Source organism: Penicillium mononematosum (genome assembly GCF_028829835.1).
Source record: "Penicillium mononematosum strain IBT 11891 chromosome Unknown utg000005l:1.0-9366267.0:1.0-9372171.0, whole genome shotgun sequence".
In the NCBI taxonomy this organism is placed as follows: Eukaryota; Fungi; Ascomycota; class Eurotiomycetes; order Eurotiales; family Aspergillaceae; genus Penicillium; species Penicillium mononematosum.
Genome location: NW_026643275.1, coordinates 5,130,234 through 5,154,853, shown reverse-complemented (window position 1 = coordinate 5,154,853; position 24,620 = coordinate 5,130,234). Strand labels below are relative to the sequence as shown.

Genomic DNA, 24,620 nt, shown 5'->3' with positions numbered 1-24,620 from the left:
AAACATTTCCGTGGCACAGAAACTCGCCATGAAGACGAGAGACGTGATGCTCAATGAGAATGACAGCCATGAAACTCACGAGAATGATTTCCGCCTTGGTCAACCAGTAGCATTTACCGCTGCCGCTAGCAGACTAGTGCCCAGGAAGAATATAAAAGTTCGGAGGCCATCTAGAGTTGTTGTAGGTAATATATACGGCACCTTGAGTTTGAAAATAGCGGGGAGTGCAGAAAGTTCGATTAATTGAGCCTGAGAAGTAGCCTTCGTATATTCCAGAATGACAGGAAATCCCTACAGCATTCCGAATGCAGCAGAAGGCCTCCTAGTCCCGCGAGAAACTCGGAAACCAACCTTGGAAGGCATCGAACTCGAAATGTAAGACACTCAGGTTTAGTAGACCGTGAGAAGAGTCCAGGAAATTTCATGTAAATTATTTTCCCATTTTTTGAACAAGCTAGATTCGGCACTATGGTAGTACACGCAGGAATTTCCCAGGGATTCCACCGGATAGTTCCGTGCTCAAGAACGATATCATCAGTCATAAGGTATCGGGAACTTTTGTGAAAGAAAAAGAAAACAAGATCAAAATATCGCAGATATTGGTGGAAATCCCGAACGCCACGCTGAAGTAACAAAATAATCGAACACAAGATCAAGTCCTGATTCGAGAAAGATAGATCATGCCCAATTCACTCCTCATCAGTCTCGGTGAGATCATCGCCCTCTTCATCATCGGACTCGTCAACCCCGCTATCTGAGTCGTTTGCGTCGTCGAGGCCTGGAATACCGCGCCACTCGACGTAGTCGCCTTCGAGCCAGCGACGGCTGCGGGGAAGTTGGTAGGGATCGAAGGGGAAGTATGCATCCAGTTGATAGCCGACGTTATCGCCGGCGCGGATCTCGCGGCCGACGTGGCTGAAGCGAGGGTCTGAGAGATTGGAAAGGTTCCTGAAGGCAGTGACGCGAATGCGCTTGTTGGTCTCAAGGAGAGGGTAGACGTATAGGAATTGGAAGTGGTGTGCGATGCGGGCGAACTCGGCGACGATAGCCGGGGAGCATACCTTGAGCGGGTTCAGACGCGAATAGATACATTTGTGAAGGAATTCTTTGATGTTGGGAGGGAATGCGATCTGGCCCGGCTCGAGCTCGTCCACCTGGTCCGCAGTATCACCGTCAATGGCGGCGGTTGTCAGATCGCGCCACCGGAAACAGAAGATGTAGAGCAGGGCCTGTGCGGTGGAGTAGAAAGGTCCATAGCGACGGAGATCGGGACCGCGGCAGCTGTCCTCATAGTCCATACGTAGGCTGTTGAGGTGTGTGAGGAGGAGGTCGAAGACGTCGCGGACCACTTCTCCGGAGATATGCGCGCCACGTGCGACAAAGCTGGCCAGGTATGCGGCTGCTGACTGGCGCAGGATGCCAGGCTGCAGCTTGTTGAAGATAAGCTGCACAAATGTGGATGCGAAGCGATCGATGAGTACGGGTGAGGCCTGGGAGAAATGGAACAGGAGGAACTGCGAGTGGCGGGATCGGTATGTAGGAAGAATGATCGTTTGGAAGTGGCTGAGGAGCAGATCCAACGCATTCTCCTTATCATCCAGGGTCCCCGAGGTGAACGGGGGCGAAAAGTATTCAAAGAGGATGTCAATCATTCCATCCACTTTGAGAATGTTATCCTTGATCTTCTTGGCCCCCTTGGTCTCGTCATCTTCCGAATCGTCGCTGGCAACCGAGGCATCATCATCTTCTTCCTCATCGTCAACCTCATCCAAGATTTCGTCACCGACCTCCTCTTCAAAGTCCTCCATATCGACCTGGATTTCAACGTCGACCTTGACAAGCTTCTCGGTGATAAGAGCCAGGATATCGGACTGAAGCTCTGGGGCATAGCTGATGATTTGGATGAGATTGCGGGTGTAGGCGATGCTCGCGCTAGCTGGATCTGAGTCGAAGGGGAACTGTGTAGACAAAATCTGGGAGAGTGATCCACTACCGGCCGGGATGAGTTGCAGCACATGGCGCATTGCCATGTGGACGCGTGTGTGCATTTCGGATGGTTGCACAACGGCGTAACCAGGCAGTCGACCGACTGCTCGAGGGACGGACCCGAGATTGGTGGCTAACATCTTCAAGACAGGACCAAGGAAGGTACCCTGTGCGGCGGCAAGGTTGCCCAGGAACCGAGTGTACAGCTTCACGTAGGCTTCATCCCGTCCAAGCCACTCGCTGTTGATGATGGCATGGACCAAACCGCTGCAGGAACGGTCTAAAGAAGCGACATGCGAGATCAAACCAAGAAGGTGGTTCCTCAAAGATGTGTGCGTTGGTGATTCATATGCAAGCAGGCTGTCGTCACCTTGCTTGGTCGGATCAGCAGAAAACATTCCCTTGATCCGGTCGTAGCCCTCGCTTTCTGACATTGTGACATGTCGGTGGATAGCCCCGCGGACCTCTTCCCGAACGACTGCCAGACTTTTCTCCGACGATATATCATCATGTATCTTCACATCTTGATCAAACTGCACGCGGGGTCGCTTCTTGGTGGGAAGGGCTTCCGTCACGTCATCGGCCTGGGATGAGGACGGGGAGAGGGGGATGTCCATTTCGCTCATCTTGCGTTTCGAGCCAGCGACCACGGGAGCAGGTTTCGAGGTTTTCAGAATCGGCGCTGGAGAGGAAGTGGGCAGCATTTTGGAATGAGATAGCGTGCGTGTGGGCGGTAGCGCCGGGTTGCGTGAAGTCGTGGCAAGGGAGACCATGGCCGAATGTGAGGGAAAAGTGATGTAGAACAGGTTCTAGGCAGAAACCAGTGTCGACATTTGCTTCCCTGCACTCTAGCAGAAATCAAATCCCGTTGACTTTCGATTCAACGTCGGAGCTTATCAAAGACTGGTCCAAGCACACGACACTTTTTCACGTCGAGATCTTGGGGCTAATGCTACAGGTTGGAATAGGAAAAAAAGGCGACAATCTGTCTGCATCCGTGGAAGTCCAGTTGCTTGAGATAGATAAAATCGGATGCAGACAGAATGGTCGAGTTGCTGAGTCCAGAGCAAAGCAAAGCGAAATTTTTCCTTCTTTTCCTTCGGTCACTTGTGGAGCCCAGCGGAGCACCCGTGACCGTGTCGGTGAGCCCTACGCTATGCCTAATTGGGTAATATTGGATTATGTCATCATGTCCTCATTGTCGCGTTTTATACATCATGCTCTACATTTTATTTTGTTGACTCTGAAGACATTTTCGAACGTGTCTATGGAATATACTTGGGACAGAATATACAATGAAACATCAATGGAATTCCATATGAGACTCCCCAAAAAGTCCCCTGAAAGAACCCAGATCCTCAAAGACTTTGTAGGCTTTGTGAGCAGTTGGCCCCAAATGATACATCAATGAATGACGATAAAAAAGAGACCGTCTATTACGGGAAGAATAGGATAAAATGGCATCAATAAATTCAAAAATCAGGATTGAACGCGGGAACAGAAGGTCCTCCCATGGTATCGTGAAAAAGCAAGGGGCAGTAGTCGTAAAAGAAAGAATAAGAGTTGGTCGTCGTGGCGGGCTGAGCAAAGGAATATCCAGTCCTCGCAAGTCCGCAATCTCGTGTCGTTGATAAACCCCCGGGTCAACCCGGGTAGGGGCAGCAATTATATTAGAACCAAGATGTGGTCATAGGTCCACGTGTGTCCTCGAAAATGCTGCCGTACAGTTCTTCAACTTCCACAAGATAATCCTCGACAGAAAACTTCTTGAGCCCCTTGGCGTATAGAATCCGCTCTTCATCATCGAGCATATTGAGGCCCCCAAATTCCTCTACAACCTCGTTCACCTGCTCTAGCTCTTTGCCGAATGGATGCGGCTCGGCCTGGAAGAATTCCTGCGTTGCACGAATGCCCGGTGTGTTGCGCGCGGCATTCAGTGGAGGTGGGGACATCCTGGAGACCGAGCGCTTGTGGGCAAGCTCCTGGTGTGAGCGCTTGGTGTGGGACAGAGCCCGCTTGGGCACCAGTGGAGCATCTGTTGACGAGGACGTGGAGGAGCGCGGGTGGCTTGTCACCGTGGCCGTGCGCTTGGGGAAATACGACGTCGCTGGGTTTGCGTCAATGGGAGAGCTCCCGTGAGGAGAGACGTCCGGCGAGGACATAGATGACGCGTAGCTTTGCGGGGAGAAGGCCATGTCGGAGTCGTCGCGCGATCCTAGTGAGGAGGCAGATGAAGAGCCGCTCATTGTGAGATCGGGTGCGTTGTAGGCTAGCATGTTGGTTGTGGACAAGAGCTGGACCGGTCCAGATATATTGCTGCGCTTTATACTTCCCGAGTTAAGTCGCACATGTCCTTCGCCACGGTAGGGCATGGGTGCGGACACTTCTGGGCGCTTATTGCGCCGGGTGAATGCTCTTGTGAGGTTCGACATGGCGGATTCGGAGATTCGGTCAAGTTCAAAATATGACAACGGTGCGTTTCGGCGTGGTCGGGAATTGATTTTATAATTTTACACATGCAATGTGTGAGATTTTTGTTTCTTTTTCTTTTTGGAATCTGGTCGCTCTTTGCGATCGGATCCGTATTTGAGTCTCGCGTGGTGGGACGATCGCGCAAAGAATGTAAGATCAACCGGAATGTCCAGTATCAGATCGGTATCAGATCGTGAGTTGTAGAATTTCAAATTCTATAAAAATGCACAAAATGAATGTTGGATCCTCTTCTGAATTTCGCGCAGCAAAATGTAGAGGAATAACAGTCTCTTTTGTTAAGGAATGGTGGCGTAGAGGTCAAGAATAAGAAGAAAAGAAGAAAAAGGGGTCCAGGATCTCAGATCACTTTGTATCAAGGACTTAAAAGAATAGAATAATAAGGAGAGAATGAAGGAACAAAGGCACACACACACAATCCCAAGGAGGTTGGAAGAAGAAAGTGAGAAGGGGGGGGGGGGTCCCTTACGGAGGATTAGTATTGGGCGCTACACCAACGTTTGAAGGATTTAGCCCTGGCCAGTAGCAGGACAAAGGATGGAGCCCAAAAGATTTCAGTCCAAGATTTCAGTCTAGAATATTTCAAAATTTGGCTAGGGCCCAGTGTTCTTGATCAGAGTGGTTCATCCAAACTTCGGACATTTGCCTCTTTCTACGGTATATGAACTACGCCCCAATTTATTCTCTACCTTGACGGGGGAAATTCCATATCTCCGAGTTGACTCCAGCCATCCTGCAGGGTCATCTTCGAGGACGGATATGTGCCTGGGTATGGAGGGGTCATCGGGCCACCGGGCAAATGTGTACGTGTTCGACGTGTCCTATCTGCGCTGTCATTCCATATCAAACACCCTTGAAGTCTGCAAGGTCACGCGAATAATAATTCCATCCCTCGTAGCAAGTGTCCAATATAGCATGATGCCATAATACCCCGAGAATGATCTAATTGAAACGGATGCAGGTCCGGGCTCTTAGTCTGAAGGCACGGGCGTTTCACCAACCACCTGTATCCGTTCTACGCTGAAAGTAGTCTGTGCTCCGTGACCTGTTTGGCTCGGATGAAGCCAGGAAGACGGTCCAATCAGAGGGTTCAACTGGAAGAACTCAGGTCAAGGGGTCTTGCTAGCGCTTGCCTGCAGCTGATCGAGTCTGGAGGAGTTGAAGAATTTCCAGACCGAGATGGTGTGTTGCTCGTTATCTGAGTGGACTGGTGGATTTTCTGTGGAGTATTGGTGTTTAAAGTCCTAAAAACCCCTTCCATCTCAGACTCCACTGTGAAAATTGTGTGGAGTGGAGTGAAACCCGCTAGGGTCCTACGAAGTACTCCGAACATTGTTCGGAGTAATGTTGGATGTGAGGTATTGTACATTGAATATTGAATATTGTAAATTGTCAAGTGCTCCTCGCTGTATTTGAATTGGCCTTGCTTTCAGTCGACAAAGCCATTCATTCTGGATTCCATTCTGCCCAGGCGGTGTTTCCAAGATTTGGTCCAATGAAAAAGGTTCCAGACAACACGTGATGTGGTGACTACTGAATTGATGGCCTCAGGCATTAATGCTCCACACTTGCCTGTTACAGATAAGGAAGGCTCCATGAGGAAAGAGATGAAGTCTCCATATTATTGTGTAATTGTACGTTCAACACGTCGATTTAAAAGCAAGGTCGCGTCGATTTAGAAGTAAAGGCTGGGATTATTGTGTGACAGCTCCTCGGCCTTGCTCAACCCCGTCTCCACCCCAGCTCTTGCATCCGCATCTGCATCTGCATCCACTGAAACACCGACAGCATCCTCAACGTTAGTTATTCCATCTCGGGTACTACATGGTGACGGGCCGGATTCAGGTTCCACCGCGACCTGGTGTCCAAGATATACCGACGAAGCTATCACCCCGGGGTGGGACTGATGAGCATCGTATGATCTCCCCGAACTGACCGTGTTGTCTCTTAGGTTGCCATGCATATGAGAGTTGTCCAGAATGAGGATCTCCCAAAATCTGCAATCTATCATGGGAAGGAGTCCTCGGAATCGTGTAGCCACGTCCCGGTGTATCTGAAATCACATCACTTGGCTGCTCAATGGTAAACCGGTCGGACATGGCCGTCAGCCAACGCTCCATATCGGGCCATTCTCGGAGGGGCAGCTGAGACCACTCTTCCATGCGAGCTGCCTTGTGTTTGAGGGAGGTCTCCGTCTTTGCTGTGGCTTGTGCTGCTGTTGCTTGTCCCATTGAACGAATGGTCATCAAAGCTCCGTAAAGGGCTGACTCCGTCTCCGCCAGTCTCTGTTCCAATTGGTTCAAGTATCCCAATGGTAACCCTCTGGGCTAATGAATTAGCTCCCCGCGGGTCCCTGCATATATAGGCCTGGGTACTTGCCTTTTACCACTCTCGGGGTAGATGCATTTCGATGCTTCCCCTGCGCATTGCGAACAGAACGGACTTGGCAAGATGGTTAGAAATAAGGCCAGCTATCGAACTAAACGGTGACAACTTGTTTGATCTTACAGTCTGCGATCACACTATTTTGTAGGTCAGAACTTGTCTTGCTGTTCTTTACAAAGAATAACATACTTTGCATTTGCGCTGTCTGCATAGCTCACAGGAAATCGGATTGAGGTTCTCTTCTGATGGCACCTCGAGTCAGTCGATCTATGCTTTTGGTGTGGGGTATTCTGGTCACACCTGGCATGGTAGCACCAGGTGCCTTCCGCTTCGATCGCAGTTGCGCCATTCGTTAATTTTATTGTTATACAATACGTGCAGGTGCAGTGGAACTCCCGAAGGTATGCAAGACATCAGGCTACCATTGTCATGGGTATGGGTGATGCTGGTTGGTAAAAGCTTCGGAGTAAGAAACCTCCGGGCGGAATTGGCAGGCACGTGATGGCCACTATATTTATGCAGGACAACCCTAAAACGAATAAAAAGATGTGATGCTTTTGCTTTTTTTCTGACTGAGCGAGACCTATCGCCTTGTCGTTCAAGATCCCTGCGAATTGGTCGTGATGATGCATCTGATTGTTGGTTTTGTTAATTTCAGACATGTAGTACCCTTATAGTATTCTTGACACTATCATAGGGCCTATGACATTACTATAACACTTCGGTCTATCCGTGCGAGAAAGGAAATCCAAAAAGCAGTGATGAATGATACGGGGCATTTATTATACCCCTTCTTCCATTCTTCCCTTCTTCAAAACTTATTACTAGCTTTCCCTTCGGTCACTTGGCTACCTAAAACGATGGTTTGATCCATAGTTTTTCCTCGTTCAGTCTCACAGTAAGCGTGGCCTGCTCAAAGGCATACGCACAGGCAAGAAGCTTTTCTTCACTGTACCTGCGTCCAGTAAGAGTAATGCCATATCTAGTGCCAATATCAGTAAACAGGTATCCTTGTGCGTTGAAGGCCGCTTACGGAATATTTGGAGCCTTCGCCACCATTCCCTTGGAGTCTCTGACAATTTCTCGATCCGCAGAATAAAGCCCAAGTGGTACCTGGATGCCCGGTAGTCTTCCAATATCAAGGGGAAGGTCTGTGGAAGACGTAGCAAGGAGAATGTCACAATGGTGGTTATCTAAAAGACGCTCGACATCATGGCCTAGGTGCTCCATTCGTGCCTTCACGGAGAGGAATTCCTCAGATCCGGACGTCCCTGGCGCATCACGCGCACTTCCAAACCAGTTCTCTCCATATCCCTCGTAGTCCTCCTCGGAGGTGCTTTTCGTGAAGTCAATAAGATCTGACACGTTTCTTATCCGATGGGGATTTTCCACAAGGTTCGCGAAGAATTCTTCGAAGGCTGTGGATTTATCCATAAGTAAATTCGATTAAAGCACTATCACCGTCACTTACCTTCTCGCAGCAGTACATCCCCGAAAAGATCTTCTCTTTGGCCCGAGCCAGGTTTCCAATGCTCAAAGTCGACGTCTTCAACAATAATAGCACCGAGTTCACGGAACTGGGAAATGGCATTCTGGAGAGCAACTCCAACCTCCGGATCCGAGTCTGCTACTCGGTAAACAGACCTAGGGGCCTACCCCCATGTCATTTAGTCTGGTAAGAAACAAGAAAGAGAATAATTCTGAAACGTACTGCAATGCGAACACCCTTCAGCGCGTCCCTTTGGCAAGCAGCTTCATAATCTGGGATTTTGTCAAACGGTATACTCTCTGTTGCACAGTCAAGGTTGTCCTTTCCTAAACACCTGTGAGCTTCCACTTAGATAGACTTAGGTGGCCCTAACGGGAACATACCGGCAATCACATGCAGGATAATTGCACTATCTTTAACGTATTGAGTAATAGGCCCCACGGAATCTTGCTCAGGATTAGTGGGGATGGTTCCGAACCGGGACGTTAATCCAACCGTTGGTTTGAGACCAACGACCCCATTCTTTTGCGCTGGATAGAGAATGCTTCCACATGTCTTCTATCCTATTAGAACGCGTAGTAGTCACACTAACGAGTGTAAAAAGCTATACATACCTCACCCCCAATAGTAAAACTCGCCAGTTTCAAGCTTGTTGCAATCGCACTCCCAGATGAGGATCCCTGGGGGTCTTGGTCTTGGTAAAAGCCACCAACAGCTTGTCCATAGAGGGCCAACCAACCACTCTTGCATTTGGAAGACCGTGACATCCCCCACTCGCTCAGATTTGTTTTCCCTAGTATAATCGCACCAGCCTCTCGCAGGTTGGTCATGATCGTGGACTCGAACTCATATCTTGCTCCAGCTAGAGCATATGGACCCCCTGTAGTATTCATCTGATCCAGCGTGACGAAGGTATCCTTGACAAGGAACGGAATGCCGTGGAGGGCTCTGTGAAAAAGAATTTAGGTTAGGCATACTGTGGAAGTGGGATTGTCGTATCCATGAACATTGCCATCTCGCCTCTCCTGATCCCGCCGGATTGCAATTGACTTGGCTTCCGGATTAACGCACGCTACTGCCCAGACCTGGTCATTCACCTGCGAAATCCTGGACAGGTAGAGCTACAGTGGACATGTCAGCTTCGGGTCCAACAACCTTGCAGGAGAAAGTTATTCAGACATCTACCAAGTCCTCGCTCGTAAATACGCCATCACCAAGACCTCTGCTGATTCCTTCCAGATCAAGGGTATCGACGACGAGAACCGCGCTGGGTATAGCTTCTTTGGTACTGGAATATTCCGGCGTTTTGCGTCGCAGCCTACAATATGTTGTCACGAGCCCCAACAAGAGAGTGAAATTGCAAGAGTGCAAAAAAAGGATTGGTTCTTTAGAAAGATCAATTTTTACCCTTGTGGTGTTTTAATGAGGGGCCGTTGGCATTAGGTAACAATGCGTGCCAACCATTGCCTTGGGAGGAGGTTGCAAAAACTAAAACTTTCAGTGAGTAGAGAAACTCTAGGCATTTATATATCGCGAGTCCTGATAGCTACCCAACGTTAGGCTCTGTGGTAGTCTCTATAATTCATTCTGATATACCCTACCTAACAGGGATTCCGCGAGTAAGCCGAGAAACGATTAGATCCACGAATACTTTGTAAAAAGTCAGCTTAAGGTGCCACGTTATGTACAAGGATTCAGCGCCTTAACCATCTGGGGTGAGCGAAGAGGGCCGCAGAATAGCTGGGTCGATGTTACGGTCATTCGGAGGGTGGGGGGGGACACCATGTCACTGGCCACGGTATTCGAGTTCGTAGCGAATGTAGGTGCAACAGCGGAATTGGTAGAAGGAGCAACACCAGAGGGGGTACTAAGTGCAGGGGCCTCTTTATTCTTTTGTTGGTTGATCCACTGCTCACTCGGAGTTGGTGGATCCTAAAACGCGCAACTTGCCGTTGGTATGGACAACGAATATCCATATCGTTTAGTATCATGAAGTTTGACACTTTATGAGATTTCAGCTTTTCTGATTTGGAAGGGGCTTCCGCACGACTCGGTGCCCGTATGTCTCGAGCGGGTTGGTTTATAGCACGGAGGCCCAACGCTCGACAAGTATCTTCCGGTCAGATACAGTGATGGAGATTGCAACTTTGACATCACTCTCTGGCTCATCGAGCCGGAATTGCACAGCTTCTTTGAGGCTTGCACGGGTCTGCGAGGGTGCAACTTCGGCGGCCAACGTTGGCCACTTACGCGAACGGCCTGGCGGCAAATCGTATGGCGTCCAAGAGAAATTGGGCGTCTTCGTTTTGGTCGTACCGCGGACATATTCTGCATGTGAATTGATGATATACGTGCCCGAGGTGTCTTTCACTTGATCGAGCCAACGATTGAAGAGTCTGGCAAATTCTCCTGCTGCTGCGCCGTGGGCTGGCCCAGAAGTCTTCCTGGATCCCTCCTACGTAATGCACTGTTACTCCGAATCTGTTGCTTGACGTGAATACCCGAGAACGGAAGCCGTCACCTTCTCGCTATTGATGGTCTGGAGTTGGATGAGGAAGAAACTCGTGGTATCCAAACTAGCAAAGCAGGGCATTTATAAAGGCCTGACAAACAACAAACAAAGCGCTTAGTCTGCCACCATAATAAGGCATCCATATAGGATGGGATGATCTCGACACACCCCCCAGACTGAGCATCAAAAAAGATGGATCAAACCAAGAAGCATTTGGTTATAGCACTGGCTCTGGCAACTGGCTCTGGCAACTGGCTCTGGCAACTGGCTCTGGCAACTGGCTCTGGCAACTGGCTCTGGCAACTGGCTCTCCGGCTCTGGCAACTCCTTGTTCGAAAATCAAAGAAATAGCTCTCAATGTGAGATGCTAATAAAGGTGAGAGATAGTACTCGACGTGAGATACTACTCTTCAAAAAAGCGATAATCAAAGTGATAATGAAGTGGGAGATATAGCCTTTAATGCTATTCTCAAAGAAAAGTGAGATATGCTCTCCTTAAAGGGTAGATGCAACGATAAAGTGAGATAGATGGAACTCTTAGTATTCAATCTAGCAAAGCAGGGCCTTTATAGTGGCCTGACAAAGAACAAACAAAGCGTTCAGTCTGCTACCACAATAAGGCATCCATGTAGGATGGGATGATCTCAACAGATGGCTTGTCTATGGGCAGGTGAGCGATGTCTCTCGCCGCCCCGGGACGTAGATCATGGTGCAGAAGGGCTCCAAGAACCCGGCGCTATTCCCCATTTCCTTGAGCAAGCGCACCATAGGCAAGGAAATGGTTCATTGAACAGAATAAAATCTTGAATTCTCTCGATCAAACGGCCTCAAACCATTTATGCTCCAATGCCTGACGTGCCGTAATCCGTTTCGTCAGATCAAAATGTGTCATAGCGCATACAAGGCATTTAAAGTCACCATCAACACCATTCCAGAAGGCGAATGGCTCACGCGGGGTCTCCTGGTTGAATCCGTCCCGAGTCACTTCGAAAACGCGAGCCCCATGGATTGTCGTTACCAAGATGCTTCAAGGACTCGCTGAGGCCGTCTTCATCTGCGAAGTAAGAGACCTGGCGCTCGATTACGATAGCGAGGGGATCCATACCCTCTTCTAACTCATCTTCTCGAACTGCGAAAATGATGCGCTTATGAACAGCACAGATGCACTAGATGGCCGGTTACTAGCCGCGCTTAAGAAATTTCTGAAGGTCGTACTCACAACAATAGCGAACGAGAAAACATCTGAGGGTTTGTTAACAGGCCCTCTTGCGTGGGCTTCAGGGCTCCTCCACATCCAGTTGCCTGCCTGTTTCCCGACCATATCGCACCCTGGAGGAATATGAGCTGCATCTTCCAGATCCCCAAGTTGAACTTGGCCAATAAGAATCTCATCTTTGAAACCCTGCCAGTTAATAAAAACATTGTCTGCTTTTATATCTGCGAATAGTAAGTTGTTGTCCAGTATTCAAAGAAAACACCAGGGAAAATACCCGTGTGAACGATGTCCTGATCATGGAGTTCAGCAAGCCCAGCAAGGGCATCTCTGAGAACCCTTTTAATCACCATAAGGGGCAAGTCTTTCTGGACAAGAGTTAAGAGATGATCTGTGAAGTGTTCGAAAACAAACATAGACTTGTTAGGGATAGTGTCTATAGCAAGGCGGACATGGCTTGCATTGCCACGTAGGCGATTATTGACTACTTGAAGATCTTCAAAATTGACAGTATGTATGTACTTTAATATGAAGTCGTGACCGTCCGCCCCGAAGGAGGTATAAGCATGTAAACATAGGAGGGTTCGCTATCTACTCACGAGGCACGATAGACTTGACGCGGTGGAAAGACTTCGTCCTGCAAAACATGTTCGATGGTGTAAGTGGGACCAGACTGGCCCATATGCTCTGTGGAAAGCAGAGGGTTGCTTGATATCGCGCTGCTTGTGCGATAGAAAAGAGGCTTTGATCCTGAAATTACTGTGCGTTGGAGAGGGCTTAAATACGTTGAGCTTTTGCAAAGGCGGCTTGTTAGAAGAGCGGGAGACTTTAGTGCCAACATGAGTGTGTGAGACTGTAGCAAGTTCTCGGATTGTTTACCTACATGTATGTAGGTAGTATCGTACCTAGGTATGTTGGGGCTGTAAGCTGCCCAGGGGCCTATCGCTGACGTAATAACAGTTGACGGCCCCGGGTCTCCACAGATGGCTTCTAAGGAACCTTGACTTTCAATATCTCAATTTTCCAAAAAGAAAATGTGAGAGACCACATGATGTCTTCGGCTTCACCTTCCAGCATGCGATTCGAGGAGAATAAGTCTGAATGGCCATATTCTTCCCGCGCAACCAAGAGACACAAGCGCATCTCCGGCGCTAGTACCTCAAGACCCTCTCCTCGTGAAATTGGATTTATGAGAGAGTCTCAAAATGAGGGATCCGCGAGCTTTCTTGGAAGTTCAAGTGGAATCCATTTTATCCGTCATGTTTATAATGCCTTCGCACGTCGTTCAGCAGACTTAGACCAAACACGAGTCCGTGACAGAACCTCAGTGCCAGGGGAAGACGACCGGCTACAGCGAAATTCCGGAAGTGTCATTCAACGCTCGGATGAGCTGTGGGCGAGGGAGGAAATAAACTGTGCACCAAATACCTCATTTGCTTTCGACGATCTTGTTAAGTGGACACGGAGTTATTTCGAAAATTGGCATCCAATCTTCCCTTGCCTCCACGCCCCGGCAGTCTTGAAAACTATGGAGATAGTCAGTCAAAAAGGGGCCGAATCAGTCAGCCGACTGGAACTGATGATTCTCCGCTCCATCGTGTCCATTTCTCTTGGTGATAATCGGCAGAGAACATCGTCTGGATCGAAGCTCAGTCCCGTTCCTTCAGTCTTGGTCTTTCGATCTATTCAACATGTGATGCAAGATGTACAAAGCCTCCTTGAAGAGCCAACTAGCTTGCCGCTGTTACAATCAGCATTTACCGCTCAACTTGCACTCACGTCTCTTTTGCGCCTGAATGCCGCCTCGCGGGTAGGAGGTGTCATCACCCGTACTGCATTCCACCTCGGGTTGCATCGTTGTCCAAGACGCTTTTCTTGCTTTAGCAGTGAAGAAACCGATATCCGTTGTCGATTATTCTGGTCAATTTATTCCCTCGAAAGATACCTTTCTCAGGCCCTTGGAATTCCGCTCTCTATTCGAGATGACGACATCGACGTGTGCTACCCCGGTGCAGAGAGCCATTCTTCAACAACCCCAAAATTCCCCGACGATCGCAGATTGCTCTTACTGTCCCATCTTGCAAAATTCGCACGGATTCGAGGTCTGATTGTTGAACTTCGTAATAAATCCATTCTCCACAGTCACGCCGGCCAGATTGAAGCGGCTCATGTTACTGGAGAACTAGCACAATGGTGGAATGAAGTCTATGACGATGTGAACCCCATTGATGAGGCCGCAGAAACTGATCTAAAGCAAGAGCCAATCTTGCAGCCATATCACCAGCTACTCCTGACCATCCTGAGACACGAAGCTATCATCTCGCTGAATCGACCTCTTTTAGCTTCTCAAAATACCAATTCGGAGTACAAGAACGCTTTGCAGACTTGTATTGGATCTTCTCGATCTATACTTGCAGCATTGAAAAAGCACATGTCCTCTGAACCGGAATCTCCGCTCTCCTGGCCATGCTTTACATGGTCGACTTGGATGGCCTGTCTCATTCTGATGTATGCTGCGTGGGAAGAGGAATTCCCTACGCCGACAGCTCTCAAATATGCGAGAATGGGGATTGCCATTTTGGAAAACCTATCATTGCGCGGTAGTAGCTGGCCAGAGACCTGCATTGAGGCGATCAAAGGCATGGAATCTGCTTTTGAGACACATACATCTAGTGGGCAGCAATCCAAGGCTACTGCAACATTCAACAGTGCCGGGAGATCAACTCATATCCATGCCCAACCCACACCATCAACGGATAAACGGATATCACGAATGCTGCCGGTTCAGGATGGAAATAATGAGACTGAAGATGTAGGTCTCACGCCAGTTCGATCTCAAATTTCAACACCGAATGGATATCAAGGCCGTCCAGTCTCAACCGGAATTCATCCGTTCCAATCATCAATTCGCTCTCCTGTCCAAGGCATTGGCCCCGCGGAAAACTATGACTCTGCCATTTTCTCCCCGTCCGACAATATCGGTAACTTTGCTGAAGCCATAGACCCTGCTGAGAACTATCTCAGTGGGCAGTCTTCGGCTGGTCTCATTTTCGGCAACATGGCTGATGGAAACCCTGCTTTTAATCCGAGTTTTGCTGGTCAAGACTCTTTGCCATTTTCATCATCTATGCTCATGAACGATTTATGGAGTGTAGCCGATGGCCCATGGATGATTCACAACAACTTCTTATGATTTCCGACACAAAGTGTATAAGAAGCATATGTGGGATAGTCATGTTCCGCACGGAAAATATTCCCAGCGCTTCTAATTCAGTTCACTTATATAATTCAATATCAACTACTGTCCTGTCCTGATCCAAGACAACTCGCAACTGGCCCTTGTTTTCGGCATTGGAAGCGGTCGAACCGAAAAAGCCCCGTCTTAACTGGCCAAGATACAGTTCATAAGCCGGCATGTACCCTTTCACGAACTGGACAACCTGTTCATCCGTCATGCTCTCATTCGTCCGCGCCCGGAGAGCATGTTCCTGCTGCAGCCGCCACCGATAAACATTGACCAGGTCATCGGTATCCAAATGAACGAGGAAATCCAAGTGCTGCGGTCCCATAAAAAGATCGCAGTAACCGCGTAACTGCGTGTTCGCATCCAGCAAGTGTTCAACGGCATGGTATTTCAGAGTCTCTGTTGGATATTCCAGTGCAGTCTGCTTCTGTGGCCCTTCCTCCCACCGTTGTCGAATAGCCATTTCCTCCAGTGGCTGGAATCCAACACACCAGCCTTCAAAAACAACAACGTCTATCGCTGTTCCATCTGGGACACGGTACCATGTACCTTTGGGTGTCCGCCCACCCTCGCCATTGAACTTGCTCTTATCGAATGACGGGATAAGTATCTCCGAGCCAGTGCGTAAGCTTTCAAAGAAAGAGCGCGCAAGAGCTATGTCATGTGTTCCCGGTTGGCCCCGTGTTTGGACCAATTTGTTGGATGGATTGTCCACGCGAAGTTGGACGAGATCGTCGTGATCAAGGTACAGGTCATCAAGTGACAAATTTATTGTGCTGAAGCCGTGGCTTTGTCTTAGCTCTTTCACGAGTGCATCGGTCCATGTTGATTTCCCGCTGCCTTGGAGGCCTGTCAGGCCTAGGATAAAGGGTCGCCGGGTTGTTGATGTTGAAGACTGGCATTGAAGATGGCGTTCAATATGGGGTAGAACATGATTCAAGACGCTGTGTACTGTTTCTTGGGGAATTGACATTGTGGAAGGATGGACTTTCAATTTTGAACCTCGCAATGCTGTGCAACAATTCCAAACATTTACTGCCCTATTTTACAATGATAATTCTTAAGCAGGATCTGGAGTCTCTCGACCGAGTAGCATGCAAGAGTCAGGCTTGTTCCCCACGCGGACATGTCTTTCTCCGAGTGGGGCCCTATAGCACAACACAACGCGGACATTTGCATCTCCGTCTGCACCCCGCGACAATTATAGTTGACTGAGCTCGCGATGAGGGGCTATGCGATAGGTTTATGGGTAGATTCCAAGTGGAGACTGGAATATAAGAGTTTGAATCCGATTTCCGTTAAAGGCTCTCGCACGCGCTGAATTCATCTTCTGCCATCTCCCACCTCGAACAACAACTTTATAACAACACCGTCATGTCCCCTAAGACATACAGCATCGCTTCTATTCCAGCCGATGGAATTGGCCCAGAGGTCATCAATGCTGGCATCACAGCACTGAATGCCTTGACCGACACACTCAAGACGTTCCAGTTGGAGTTCAAGAACTATGATTGGAGCTCGGAGACCTACAAAAAGACCGGTAAATACATCCCGGATGGTGGACTCGATGAGCTCAAGAAGCACGACGCGATTTTCTTCGGTGCTGTCGGCGCTCCCGGTAAGCAGACACAACCAATACCTTGAAGACATGATACTAAACGCGCGAGAAGACGTCCCCGATCATATTTCCCTGTGGGGTCTGAGACTCGCAATCTGCCAGCCATTCCAGCAGTACGCGAACGTGCGCCCAACACGGGTATTCCGCGGCACTGAGTCCCCGTTGCGCAAGTGTGGGCCTAACGACCTCGACTGGGTGATTATCCGTGAGAACAGTGAGGGAGAGTATGCGGGTCAGGGTGGTCGCTCGCACGCCGGAAAGCCGTGGGAGGTCGCAACTGAAGTTTCGATCTTCTCCCGTCATGGCGTGGAGAGGATTATGCGGTTTGCTTTTGAGACTGCTCAGAAGCGGCCGCGCAAACTGTTGACTGTGGTCACCAAGAGTAATGCGCAGCGCAACGGCATGGTCCTTTGGGATGAAGTGGCAAAGATTGTTGCGGTTGATTTCCCCGATGTGACTGTGGATAAGATGCTTGTTGATGCTATGACTACTCGCATGGTTCTGAAGCCCGAGAGTCTGGATACCATCGTTGCTACCAATTTGGTGAGTTATCGAAATGAGAAACGATGTATAACTAGTTCTGTGGACTGACGTTCACCTAGCACGCCGATATCCTTTCTGATCTTGCTGCCTCTCTGGCTGGATCTATCGGTATCGCACCTACCTCTAACCTCGACCCTACACGGGAGTATCCTAGTATGTTCGAGCCCATTCACGGCTCCGCTTTTGATATCACTGGCATGGGTATCTCCAACCCCGTGGCTACATTCTGGACGGCCGCGGAGATGCTTGCTTGGCTCGGTGAAGAGGAGGCTTCCAGGCAGCTGTTGGCTTGTGTTGAGAATGTCTGCGAGCAGGGAATTCTTACCCGTGACTTGGGTGGTGACGCCACGACGAAGCAGGTCACCGATGCAGTTGTGGCGGAGATCAAGAAACTTGCGATTAGCGAGTGAGCTTGTGTCAGAACAGAGATATTGTTGTTTGAGGATGAGCAATGAATGTATTAATTGAACCAAGACTAGTGGGCAGTATGAGTCCCAAAAACAGCTAAAATTATGAAAATGATAGAAATGGCAAAATGAGATGAAAGGTTCAATTCCTATAAAACACCTTTTTTCTTATAATATGTAACAGAATAGTGTGCTTTTCCATGTATTACCTTTGATATACCTGACTCGATCAATACTCGCGTCTCTCGTGATCGCCCATCTCGACCGCCTTTCAACTTCCATCAACTCAACCACCCTCAGAGACATTTGAATGGAGCGCCCTTCCAAAAGAGCCAGAATCTTATTAGATTCCAGTGATGGCTCAGCGCCTACACCAGCGCCTACACCTCTGGCGTCTTTACAAAGGGCCATTAGCCCACCATTGCCCCGAGGCTGTCCCGAACTGACTGATGGTAAATTGACTCCTGGCACTGAAGGCACTGAAGGCACTACTCGCCCTGCCCAGTTCATCAATTCACCAATACAACTCTCGCATATCCGAGATTTACCGGAAGGTAATAATGTCGATACTATCCGACTACGCGACATTCTGGGAGACCCCATGATCCGCGAGTGCTGGCAGTTTAACTACCTCTTTGATGTGGATTTTCTCATGTCGCAGTTTGACGAGGATGTCCGGGGTCTCGTACAAGTCAAAGTCGTGCATGGATCGTGGCGGAGGGAGGATACGAATCGTATTCGAGTTGAGGTAAGTTCGTACTGACAAGACTTCTTTTGATCGTGTGGACTTCGTCTGTCTGACTACACCTCATCACTGCTCGAAGGTTTCAAATGGTGCGAGACTAACCTGCTACTAGGAAGCCTGTTCGCGATATCCTAATGTTGAGCCTATTGCGGCCTACATGCCAGAGCCTTTCGGGACTCATCATTCCAAGATGATGATTCTTCTTCGACATGATGATCTAGCTCAGTAAGATTATGCCCAGCATTATTGGTCGCAATAGCCCGTATAGGTGTGACTAAATAACTAAACAGGGTTATCATTCACACGGCAAACATGATCCATATGGATTGGACCAATATGACTCAAGCCGCCTGGTGCTCTCCACTGCTTCCACTGCAGAAGGCAAACACAGCAGGCTCTCAGACAGACGGCAAAATTGGCTCGGGCGCGCGCTTCAAAAGAGACCTACTCGCTTATCTGAAGGCATACGGACCTAAAAAGACCGGCCCACTTGTCCAGCAGCTGGATAAATATGACTTCAGCTCCGTCCGCGCTGCCCTCATTGCTAGTGTCCCATCCAAGAAGCACGTCAGTGACACCAGCTCGGAGGAGGACACACTATGGGGCTGGCCTGCTCTGAAAGACTTGATGAGCCAAATACCCATCCAGCAGAAAACCCCAAACAAGAAACCCCACGTAGTAATCCAGGTACGTATCCATCTCCAATCAACCACCTCACTGTGACAAACAACCAACAAATCCAAGATCTCTTCAGTAGCAACCCTCGGCCAAACAAACAAGTGGCTCAAAGACGTCTTCTTCAAATCCCTCACCCCACAACCAACAACCTACTCAATAATCTTCCCAACTCCAGACGAGATCCGCCGCTCCTTAGACGGCTACAACTCCGGCGGCTCAATCCACATGAAAACTCAAAGCGCAGCACAACAAAAGCAACTGCAATACATGCGTCCCCATCTCTGCCAATGGGCAGGCGATTCCCTCCCCCCAGGCCAATGCATCGACCTATCCGAAGAGAACCCCCCAAGACGCGAAGCAGGCCGCGCCCGCGCAGCCCCACACATCAAGACTTACATCCGCTTCGCAGACTCAGACATGAAGACCATCGACTGGGCGATGGTGTCGTCGGCGAATCTGTCCACGCAGGCGTGGGGCGCGGCGACGAATGGGAGTGGCGAGGTGCGCATTTGTAGCTGGGAGATTGGCGTGGTTGTTTGGCCGGATCTTTTCCGGGATGGGGGTCGTGCTGATGCTGCATCGGAATCTGCGTCTGAATCCCGAGCCGAAGGGAAAGCCCCTATACCGGATGCGCTGATGGTTCCTTGCTTCAAGCGGGATCGTCCTGATGTGTCTGCCTCTGAGACGGCTTCTGTGGTCGTCGGGTTCCGGATGCCTTATGATCTTCCGTTGACGCCTTATGGTGCGGCTGATGAGCCGTGGTGTGCGACTGCTTCGCATGCTCTGCCGGACTGGCGGGGGGAGAGCTGGATTGTTTGAGTCTGCTGTCTTTTTGTTTAGTCTTAGCTGTACCCGGTGGTTTTTCGTCTCAGCAGTCCACGGGTGTGGATCGCATGGTTATCTCAGTGTATATAGTATACAGAATTCTGGGGCACGTGAGTACTGGGTCATGGAAAGTAGCATGCATTTGTATTCGTTTATTCGTCCTGAGAGCTTTGAGACAATACGATTATCTTTCTCTTTAGATAACCGTGTTTCCAAAATATCACCCGACAATATGTCCGATAAATCGCCAATCATTCCCCAAAATCAATTCTCCCAATTGTATCATCTATTCGTCGCGGGTGCCGTACTTGGTAATGAGGTCGTTGACGTGGCCGATGTAGAGCTGGTGAGCCTTAGCGGGGCTGTAGTCCTTGACCTTCTCCCAAGCACCGTAGAGCTGCTTCTTCTGTAGTGTTGCAAAGAATGCATTGTCAGCTACCGGCCTTCTTCAAAAGAAACGTGCTATAGTCCGGGCTTTCCCGAGCTCGAAATCCACTGGAAGCTAAACATACCTGAATATCGAACATGCCAGGCTTCTCCATAACGTCGCCCTTGCCAACCTTGAAGTAGATGTAGAGGTCCTTCTTCTCCATAAGACCGGGGGAAGACTTCAGCATCATAACAGCCTTGGCGGCGAACTCGAAGGCTTTGCGGGGGGTCTCGGCCTCGGTGGCATCATCGAGCTTCTCGAACTCGCCCTGCTCGGCGACCTTCGCGAAGATGTCCTTGAGAGCTGCGGCGTCGATACCCGCGGCGGCTTCTTGGACCTCGGGGGTGAACTTTTCTTTCTTCTGGGCGGCCTCCAGGACGGTAATGAAGGGGGTAATGTCGGACATTTTGGATTAGAGAGGTTTTCTTCTTAGGTATAAGGAGAGGTAAAAGTAAAGAGCTGAGGATTTATATGGTTGGGATGTTTGGAGATGTTGAGGGCGGGGTCAGGTATAGGTGGGGTCGCTGACACACTCGCCAGTTGGTTTTAAGGGCATTGTTATACATCAAAGGTGTACTCTATACATCAAGTAGTTACTATGTTATGTAGACTATGTATGAAATTACTAAAATAGAGTAAACCCAAATGGTCTCAACATATTCAACAATTAAATCCAAAAACTTGCGTAATATTTCAAAAGCCACGCCAACAGATGCATGTCCACATGCAACCACTGCGGAAACACTCGCTATGCACCAGAAAAAGAGAAGAAAAGAGAATGTCGAAATTCCCGCAATGTACAAAATCAAAGAGACAGGGAAATCACCAGTCCACGGCCCATCCATTTTTCGCCAAGAATTCCTCGCAAGCTGATTTCAAAGCGTAATTGTTTCGCAAATCGTGAACACTGATAGGAGCCCGAGTCAAAGGATCAACCCCAGCCTTCTCAACATACTTCGTGATGCTCAAGCGATCGAAACTGACACCGGACGGCGTAATAACAGGATCATGCATGATCTCAAACGTGATACCATCAACGAGATAGTCAGGCACAACCTAGAAAGCAATCCAACGTCAACAACCTCCCAAAAACCAACAACTCCAAAACATACCCTTTCCTGAACCTCCCCCTTGGAAGCAACGCGAAACGCCTCCCTCAAATTCCTAACCTTAGCATCCGCATCCTCGCGCAACGCCTTCTGATCCTCCCCAAACCCAATCTCCCCAATCTCCTCGCGCTCCAAACGACCCTGCAACTCCGCCAGCGCACGCGTCACATCCGCCTCAACGAGCGCCTCCACAGATCCCAGCGTCTCGTTTAGTTCGCGCATGCGCGCAGTCTCGCGCGCAGCCCAGATCTGCTGCTTCGCGCGCAGGACGGTCTGCGACAGGTTCTTCGACTGGGCACTCTTCGCTGCTAGACTTTGTTCGTACGCGTCGGACGCGACGTCGTGTGCTTCTTGTGGGCGTTGCAGGCCGAGGAGGGCTTGGGCGAGGTAGTCTTGGGTCTTTAGGGCGACGGGGTTCTTTAGGCCGTAGATTTCGATTGCGGCGCGGGCGTCATGTTCGGCGTCGGCCCATTTGGCTAGTCTGATTCGTGTAACTGCGCGGTTTGTGAAGAAGGTTGCATCGTGTGGGTTCTTTTGGATTCTGTAATTGGGGGTAGGAGTTAGATGGGGATATTTGAATGTTGGGTTTGCGACTGAGGGGACCGGAGGGGTCGGAGGGGTCGGGAGGGGCCGGATGTGATAGCTTACGCTTGGGAGAAGAAATCTTCGGCACCGATGTAGTCGTCGGCTTTGAAGAGCTCGTTGCCCTTTGCTTTGAGTTCTTGGGCCATGGTCTATGTGTGAGTGAGGCCTTGCGCTTCTGTGATCTGTTCCCCGATGTGGGGCGGTCCACCATATAAAGTCAGGAGTGATAGGAGTGGATATTATTCTAGTTCATGAAATCTGAGGGAATTTAAAGGGCTTTTGATCTGCAATTATCGTGTGAGTACCTGTGGATATCTTTGTGAGTCCATCTAAATCGCATGAAACAACTGCATATGGAAACTCATAGATCCCCGCAGAAGGTCTGAGTCAGCTCAATTGGCTGCGCAGGTGCGCAGGTCCGGAAGATATCGCAACTCTTCTATGGATTCCTCTGAAGTTTGACCATGGTTATTTCATTCACTATATACATATCTATGTGACCTTCTAATCCAATTTGGAAACGGAAGTAACATTTGATTCGTGGTATCATGCGCTGTGAGAACTAAGAAAGGCATAACAATCATGCAGACGAGTCGATGAAACATGACCAGTCATGCTCACTCGGAAGGTTGGCAGTGTTGGGCGACAATACCAGGGCGATTCTCTAGACATCCCAAGTGTTTCGGGTGTCATGGTGAGACCAGACAAAGAAAGACAATCTAAGCAGCAGTGCGGAACTGGACCTCATAGTCGGTGATAGCCTGGACCTTGGCAGCAGAGGCAGACTTGGGGTCGAAGCGGTAGTTGAGCCAGTCGGTAGCGAGCTTCTTGGCCAATTCGACACCGATGACACGCTGACCCATGCACAGGACTTGAGCGTCGTTGCTCAGGATGGAACGTTCAACGGAGAAGGGATCGTGGGCAGTGACAGCCCGGATGCCGGGCACCTTGTTGGCAGCGATGGCAACACCCAGACCAGTGCCGCAGATGAAGAGGCCACGGTCAGCCTTGCCATCCATGATGAGCTTGGCACCTTCGACGGCAGGGTGAGGGTAGGCGGTCTTATCGGAGGTTGAGTTGACACCGACATCAATGATCTCGGCGACGAGAGGGTTCTTCTCGAGGGTGGCCTTGATGGCATCCTTATATGGGACACCGGCCTCGTCACAGGCCATGACAATGCGGAAAGGAGTGGACATGATGAAGGTATTGACAGGAGGACGAAGGATGTACAAGAGTATGAATTGGATCGAATGGTAGAGAGAGAGAAAGAGAGAGAGAGATTTGATATAGAAGAGAAATCCTGATTTGGGAGTACACCAAGGGGGTCTTTATATCTTTTTTACCTCTCGACTCTTCCCCTCCTTACCGTACAACCAACTTGGAAATCACTCAGGTCCAGCCAATCCTTGCATTTGATGGTATCATCATCCATCTCCACCGAGCGACTTGAATGGCCCTCTAGATATTGTTACGCGTATTTCCAGCGTCCCGGGTGGCCCGCCCCAGCATCATAGCACCCCAACGATGGACTATGACTGGTCAGTTCCAGAAGGAGGGTTCAACCGAGGTCGGATACTTTAGGAGTTCTGTCTTGGGTCATACAGGCATTTTACCGCGTATTACACGGGATGTTTTATTAAACCTCGCTGGCGCTTTGGACTATCCAAAGCTTCACATTGTGCCACATTCAAGCCAACAATCTGCCACACTCAAGCCATCGATGTCAGTGGTGAACAAACCTTAGTCAAGACGGACAAGGCGGCTGTGGCTGTTTTTTCACTGTCATGACCGTCTAACCTCCCTCTTTAATCCTGGTGCCTCCAAGCCAAGGGTCGGGATTCTTGGTTTCATCTTCTTTTTCCCCGACCCAGGATTGGTTTTGTGGCTAAGGCCTGGGCACCTCGTATATTAGGAAATTTACGGCTATGACCCCAGTCGGCTATGACCCCGGACGTCAGACGGGAAGAGGGGAATTATTGAAATTGACTTCCTGCAAGGTTATATTCAGCCAGTTCCAATACCCAGGTGGCATTGAATTAATTCCTGAGAGAATGCAGGGATGTCAACTTGAATTGCCTCACTCGATTATAACTTGATTTCCCAAAGGTCGAAGTACTACATACAATATACTTATCTACTTATTCCCCCACAGACGCTAGCCTTGGGAACCCCATAATAATTGACGTGCATTGTCTCATCGCATCCACTTTCCCACTCCACCATCTCCAATGTTGTTGGTCAAGTTAGCCCGGTTCGCCGGATTGAACTACTGTGCTATGGTACTATTGTATGATGTACTCCGGATTTTCGTTTGGATCTGCACTATATGTCCATTGTTCTAATCATATTATAGACAGA

General features: G+C 49.4%; 13 protein-coding genes across 13 annotated transcripts; 3 read left to right on the top strand and 10 right to left on the bottom strand.

Annotated features, from left to right (window-relative positions):
* Nucleotides 1–689: 689 nt before the first annotated feature.
* On the bottom strand, nucleotides 690–2,759 carry N7519_010116 (rDNA-binding RNA polymerase I transcriptional factor; the record flags this gene model as incomplete). Its single annotated transcript, XM_057296889.1, has 1 exon — nucleotides 690–2,759. One exon carries the CDS (start codon nucleotides 2,757–2,759, stop codon nucleotides 690–692), a length of 2,070 nt encoding a protein of 689 aa, XP_057144771.1.
* Nucleotides 2,760–3,656: 897 nt separating this feature from the next.
* N7519_010115 (uncharacterized protein) lies at nucleotides 3,657–4,418 on the bottom strand (the record flags this gene model as incomplete). Its single annotated transcript, XM_057296888.1, has 1 exon — nucleotides 3,657–4,418. One exon carries the CDS (start codon nucleotides 4,416–4,418, stop codon nucleotides 3,657–3,659), a length of 762 nt encoding a protein of 253 aa, XP_057144770.1.
* Nucleotides 4,419–6,151: 1,733 nt separating this feature from the next.
* N7519_010114 (uncharacterized protein) lies at nucleotides 6,152–7,210 on the bottom strand (the record flags this gene model as incomplete). The annotated part of the gene is given in 4 exon segments (XM_057296887.1): nucleotides 6,152–6,529; nucleotides 6,540–6,798; nucleotides 6,866–6,955; nucleotides 7,080–7,210. 4 exon segments carry the CDS (start codon nucleotides 7,208–7,210, stop codon nucleotides 6,152–6,154), a joined length of 858 nt encoding a protein of 285 aa, XP_057144769.1.
* Nucleotides 7,211–7,713: 503 nt separating this feature from the next.
* Nucleotides 7,714–9,365, bottom strand: N7519_010113 (amidase; the record flags this gene model as incomplete). The annotated part of the gene is made up of 7 exons (XM_057296886.1): nucleotides 7,714–7,843; nucleotides 7,895–8,279; nucleotides 8,333–8,513; nucleotides 8,573–8,676; nucleotides 8,734–8,908; nucleotides 8,965–9,298; nucleotides 9,328–9,365. The coding sequence occupies 7 exons, from the start codon at nucleotides 9,363–9,365 to the stop codon at nucleotides 7,714–7,716; spliced, it is 1,347 nt and encodes a 448-aa protein (XP_057144768.1).
* Nucleotides 9,366–10,430: 1,065 nt separating this feature from the next.
* Nucleotides 10,431–10,675, bottom strand: N7519_010112 (uncharacterized protein; the record flags this gene model as incomplete). Its single annotated transcript, XM_057296885.1, is given in 2 exon segments — nucleotides 10,431–10,649; nucleotides 10,667–10,675. 2 exon segments carry the CDS (start codon nucleotides 10,673–10,675, stop codon nucleotides 10,431–10,433), a joined length of 228 nt encoding a protein of 75 aa, XP_057144767.1.
* Nucleotides 10,676–11,809: 1,134 nt separating this feature from the next.
* On the bottom strand, nucleotides 11,810–12,757 carry N7519_010111 (uncharacterized protein; the record flags this gene model as incomplete). The annotated part of the gene is made up of 4 exons (XM_057296884.1): nucleotides 11,810–12,028; nucleotides 12,082–12,299; nucleotides 12,353–12,662; nucleotides 12,707–12,757. The coding sequence occupies 4 exons, from the start codon at nucleotides 12,755–12,757 to the stop codon at nucleotides 11,810–11,812; spliced, it is 798 nt and encodes a 265-aa protein (XP_057144766.1).
* Nucleotides 12,758–13,123: 366 nt separating this feature from the next.
* On the top strand, nucleotides 13,124–15,268 carry N7519_010110 (CeGAL family transcription factor; the record flags this gene model as incomplete). Its single annotated transcript, XM_057296883.1, has 1 exon — nucleotides 13,124–15,268. One exon carries the CDS (start codon nucleotides 13,124–13,126, stop codon nucleotides 15,266–15,268), a length of 2,145 nt encoding a protein of 714 aa, XP_057144765.1.
* Nucleotides 15,269–15,350: 82 nt separating this feature from the next.
* N7519_010109 (uncharacterized protein) lies at nucleotides 15,351–16,292 on the bottom strand (the record flags this gene model as incomplete). Its single annotated transcript, XM_057296882.1, has 1 exon — nucleotides 15,351–16,292. The coding sequence occupies one exon, from the start codon at nucleotides 16,290–16,292 to the stop codon at nucleotides 15,351–15,353; it is 942 nt and encodes a 313-aa protein (XP_057144764.1).
* Nucleotides 16,293–16,693: 401 nt separating this feature from the next.
* Nucleotides 16,694–17,890, top strand: N7519_010108 (putative tartrate dehydrogenase; the record flags this gene model as incomplete). The annotated part of the gene is made up of 3 exons (XM_057296881.1): nucleotides 16,694–16,937; nucleotides 16,990–17,480; nucleotides 17,540–17,890. 3 exons carry the CDS (start codon nucleotides 16,694–16,696, stop codon nucleotides 17,888–17,890), a joined length of 1,086 nt encoding a protein of 361 aa, XP_057144763.1.
* A 307-nt stretch (nucleotides 17,891–18,197) lies between these two features.
* Nucleotides 18,198–20,129, top strand: N7519_010107 (tyrosyl-DNA phosphodiesterase 1; the record flags this gene model as incomplete). The annotated part of the gene is made up of 4 exons (XM_057296880.1): nucleotides 18,198–18,635; nucleotides 18,745–18,857; nucleotides 18,923–19,319; nucleotides 19,377–20,129. 4 exons carry the CDS (start codon nucleotides 18,198–18,200, stop codon nucleotides 20,127–20,129), a joined length of 1,701 nt encoding a protein of 566 aa, XP_057144762.1.
* A 292-nt stretch (nucleotides 20,130–20,421) lies between these two features.
* N7519_010106 (acyl-CoA-binding domain-containing protein) lies at nucleotides 20,422–20,971 on the bottom strand (the record flags this gene model as incomplete). The annotated part of the gene is made up of 2 exons (XM_057296879.1): nucleotides 20,422–20,541; nucleotides 20,648–20,971. The coding sequence occupies 2 exons, from the start codon at nucleotides 20,969–20,971 to the stop codon at nucleotides 20,422–20,424; spliced, it is 444 nt and encodes a 147-aa protein (XP_057144761.1).
* A 416-nt stretch (nucleotides 20,972–21,387) lies between these two features.
* On the bottom strand, nucleotides 21,388–22,405 carry N7519_010105 (putative U-box domain protein; the record flags this gene model as incomplete). The annotated part of the gene is made up of 3 exons (XM_057296878.1): nucleotides 21,388–21,621; nucleotides 21,678–22,215; nucleotides 22,323–22,405. 3 exons carry the CDS (start codon nucleotides 22,403–22,405, stop codon nucleotides 21,388–21,390), a joined length of 855 nt encoding a protein of 284 aa, XP_057144760.1.
* A 573-nt stretch (nucleotides 22,406–22,978) lies between these two features.
* Nucleotides 22,979–23,458, bottom strand: N7519_010104 (RpiB/LacA/LacB family sugar-phosphate isomerase; the record flags this gene model as incomplete). The annotated part of the gene is made up of 1 exon (XM_057296877.1): nucleotides 22,979–23,458. One exon carries the CDS (start codon nucleotides 23,456–23,458, stop codon nucleotides 22,979–22,981), a length of 480 nt encoding a protein of 159 aa, XP_057144759.1.
* Nucleotides 23,459–24,620: the final 1,162 nt, after the last annotated feature.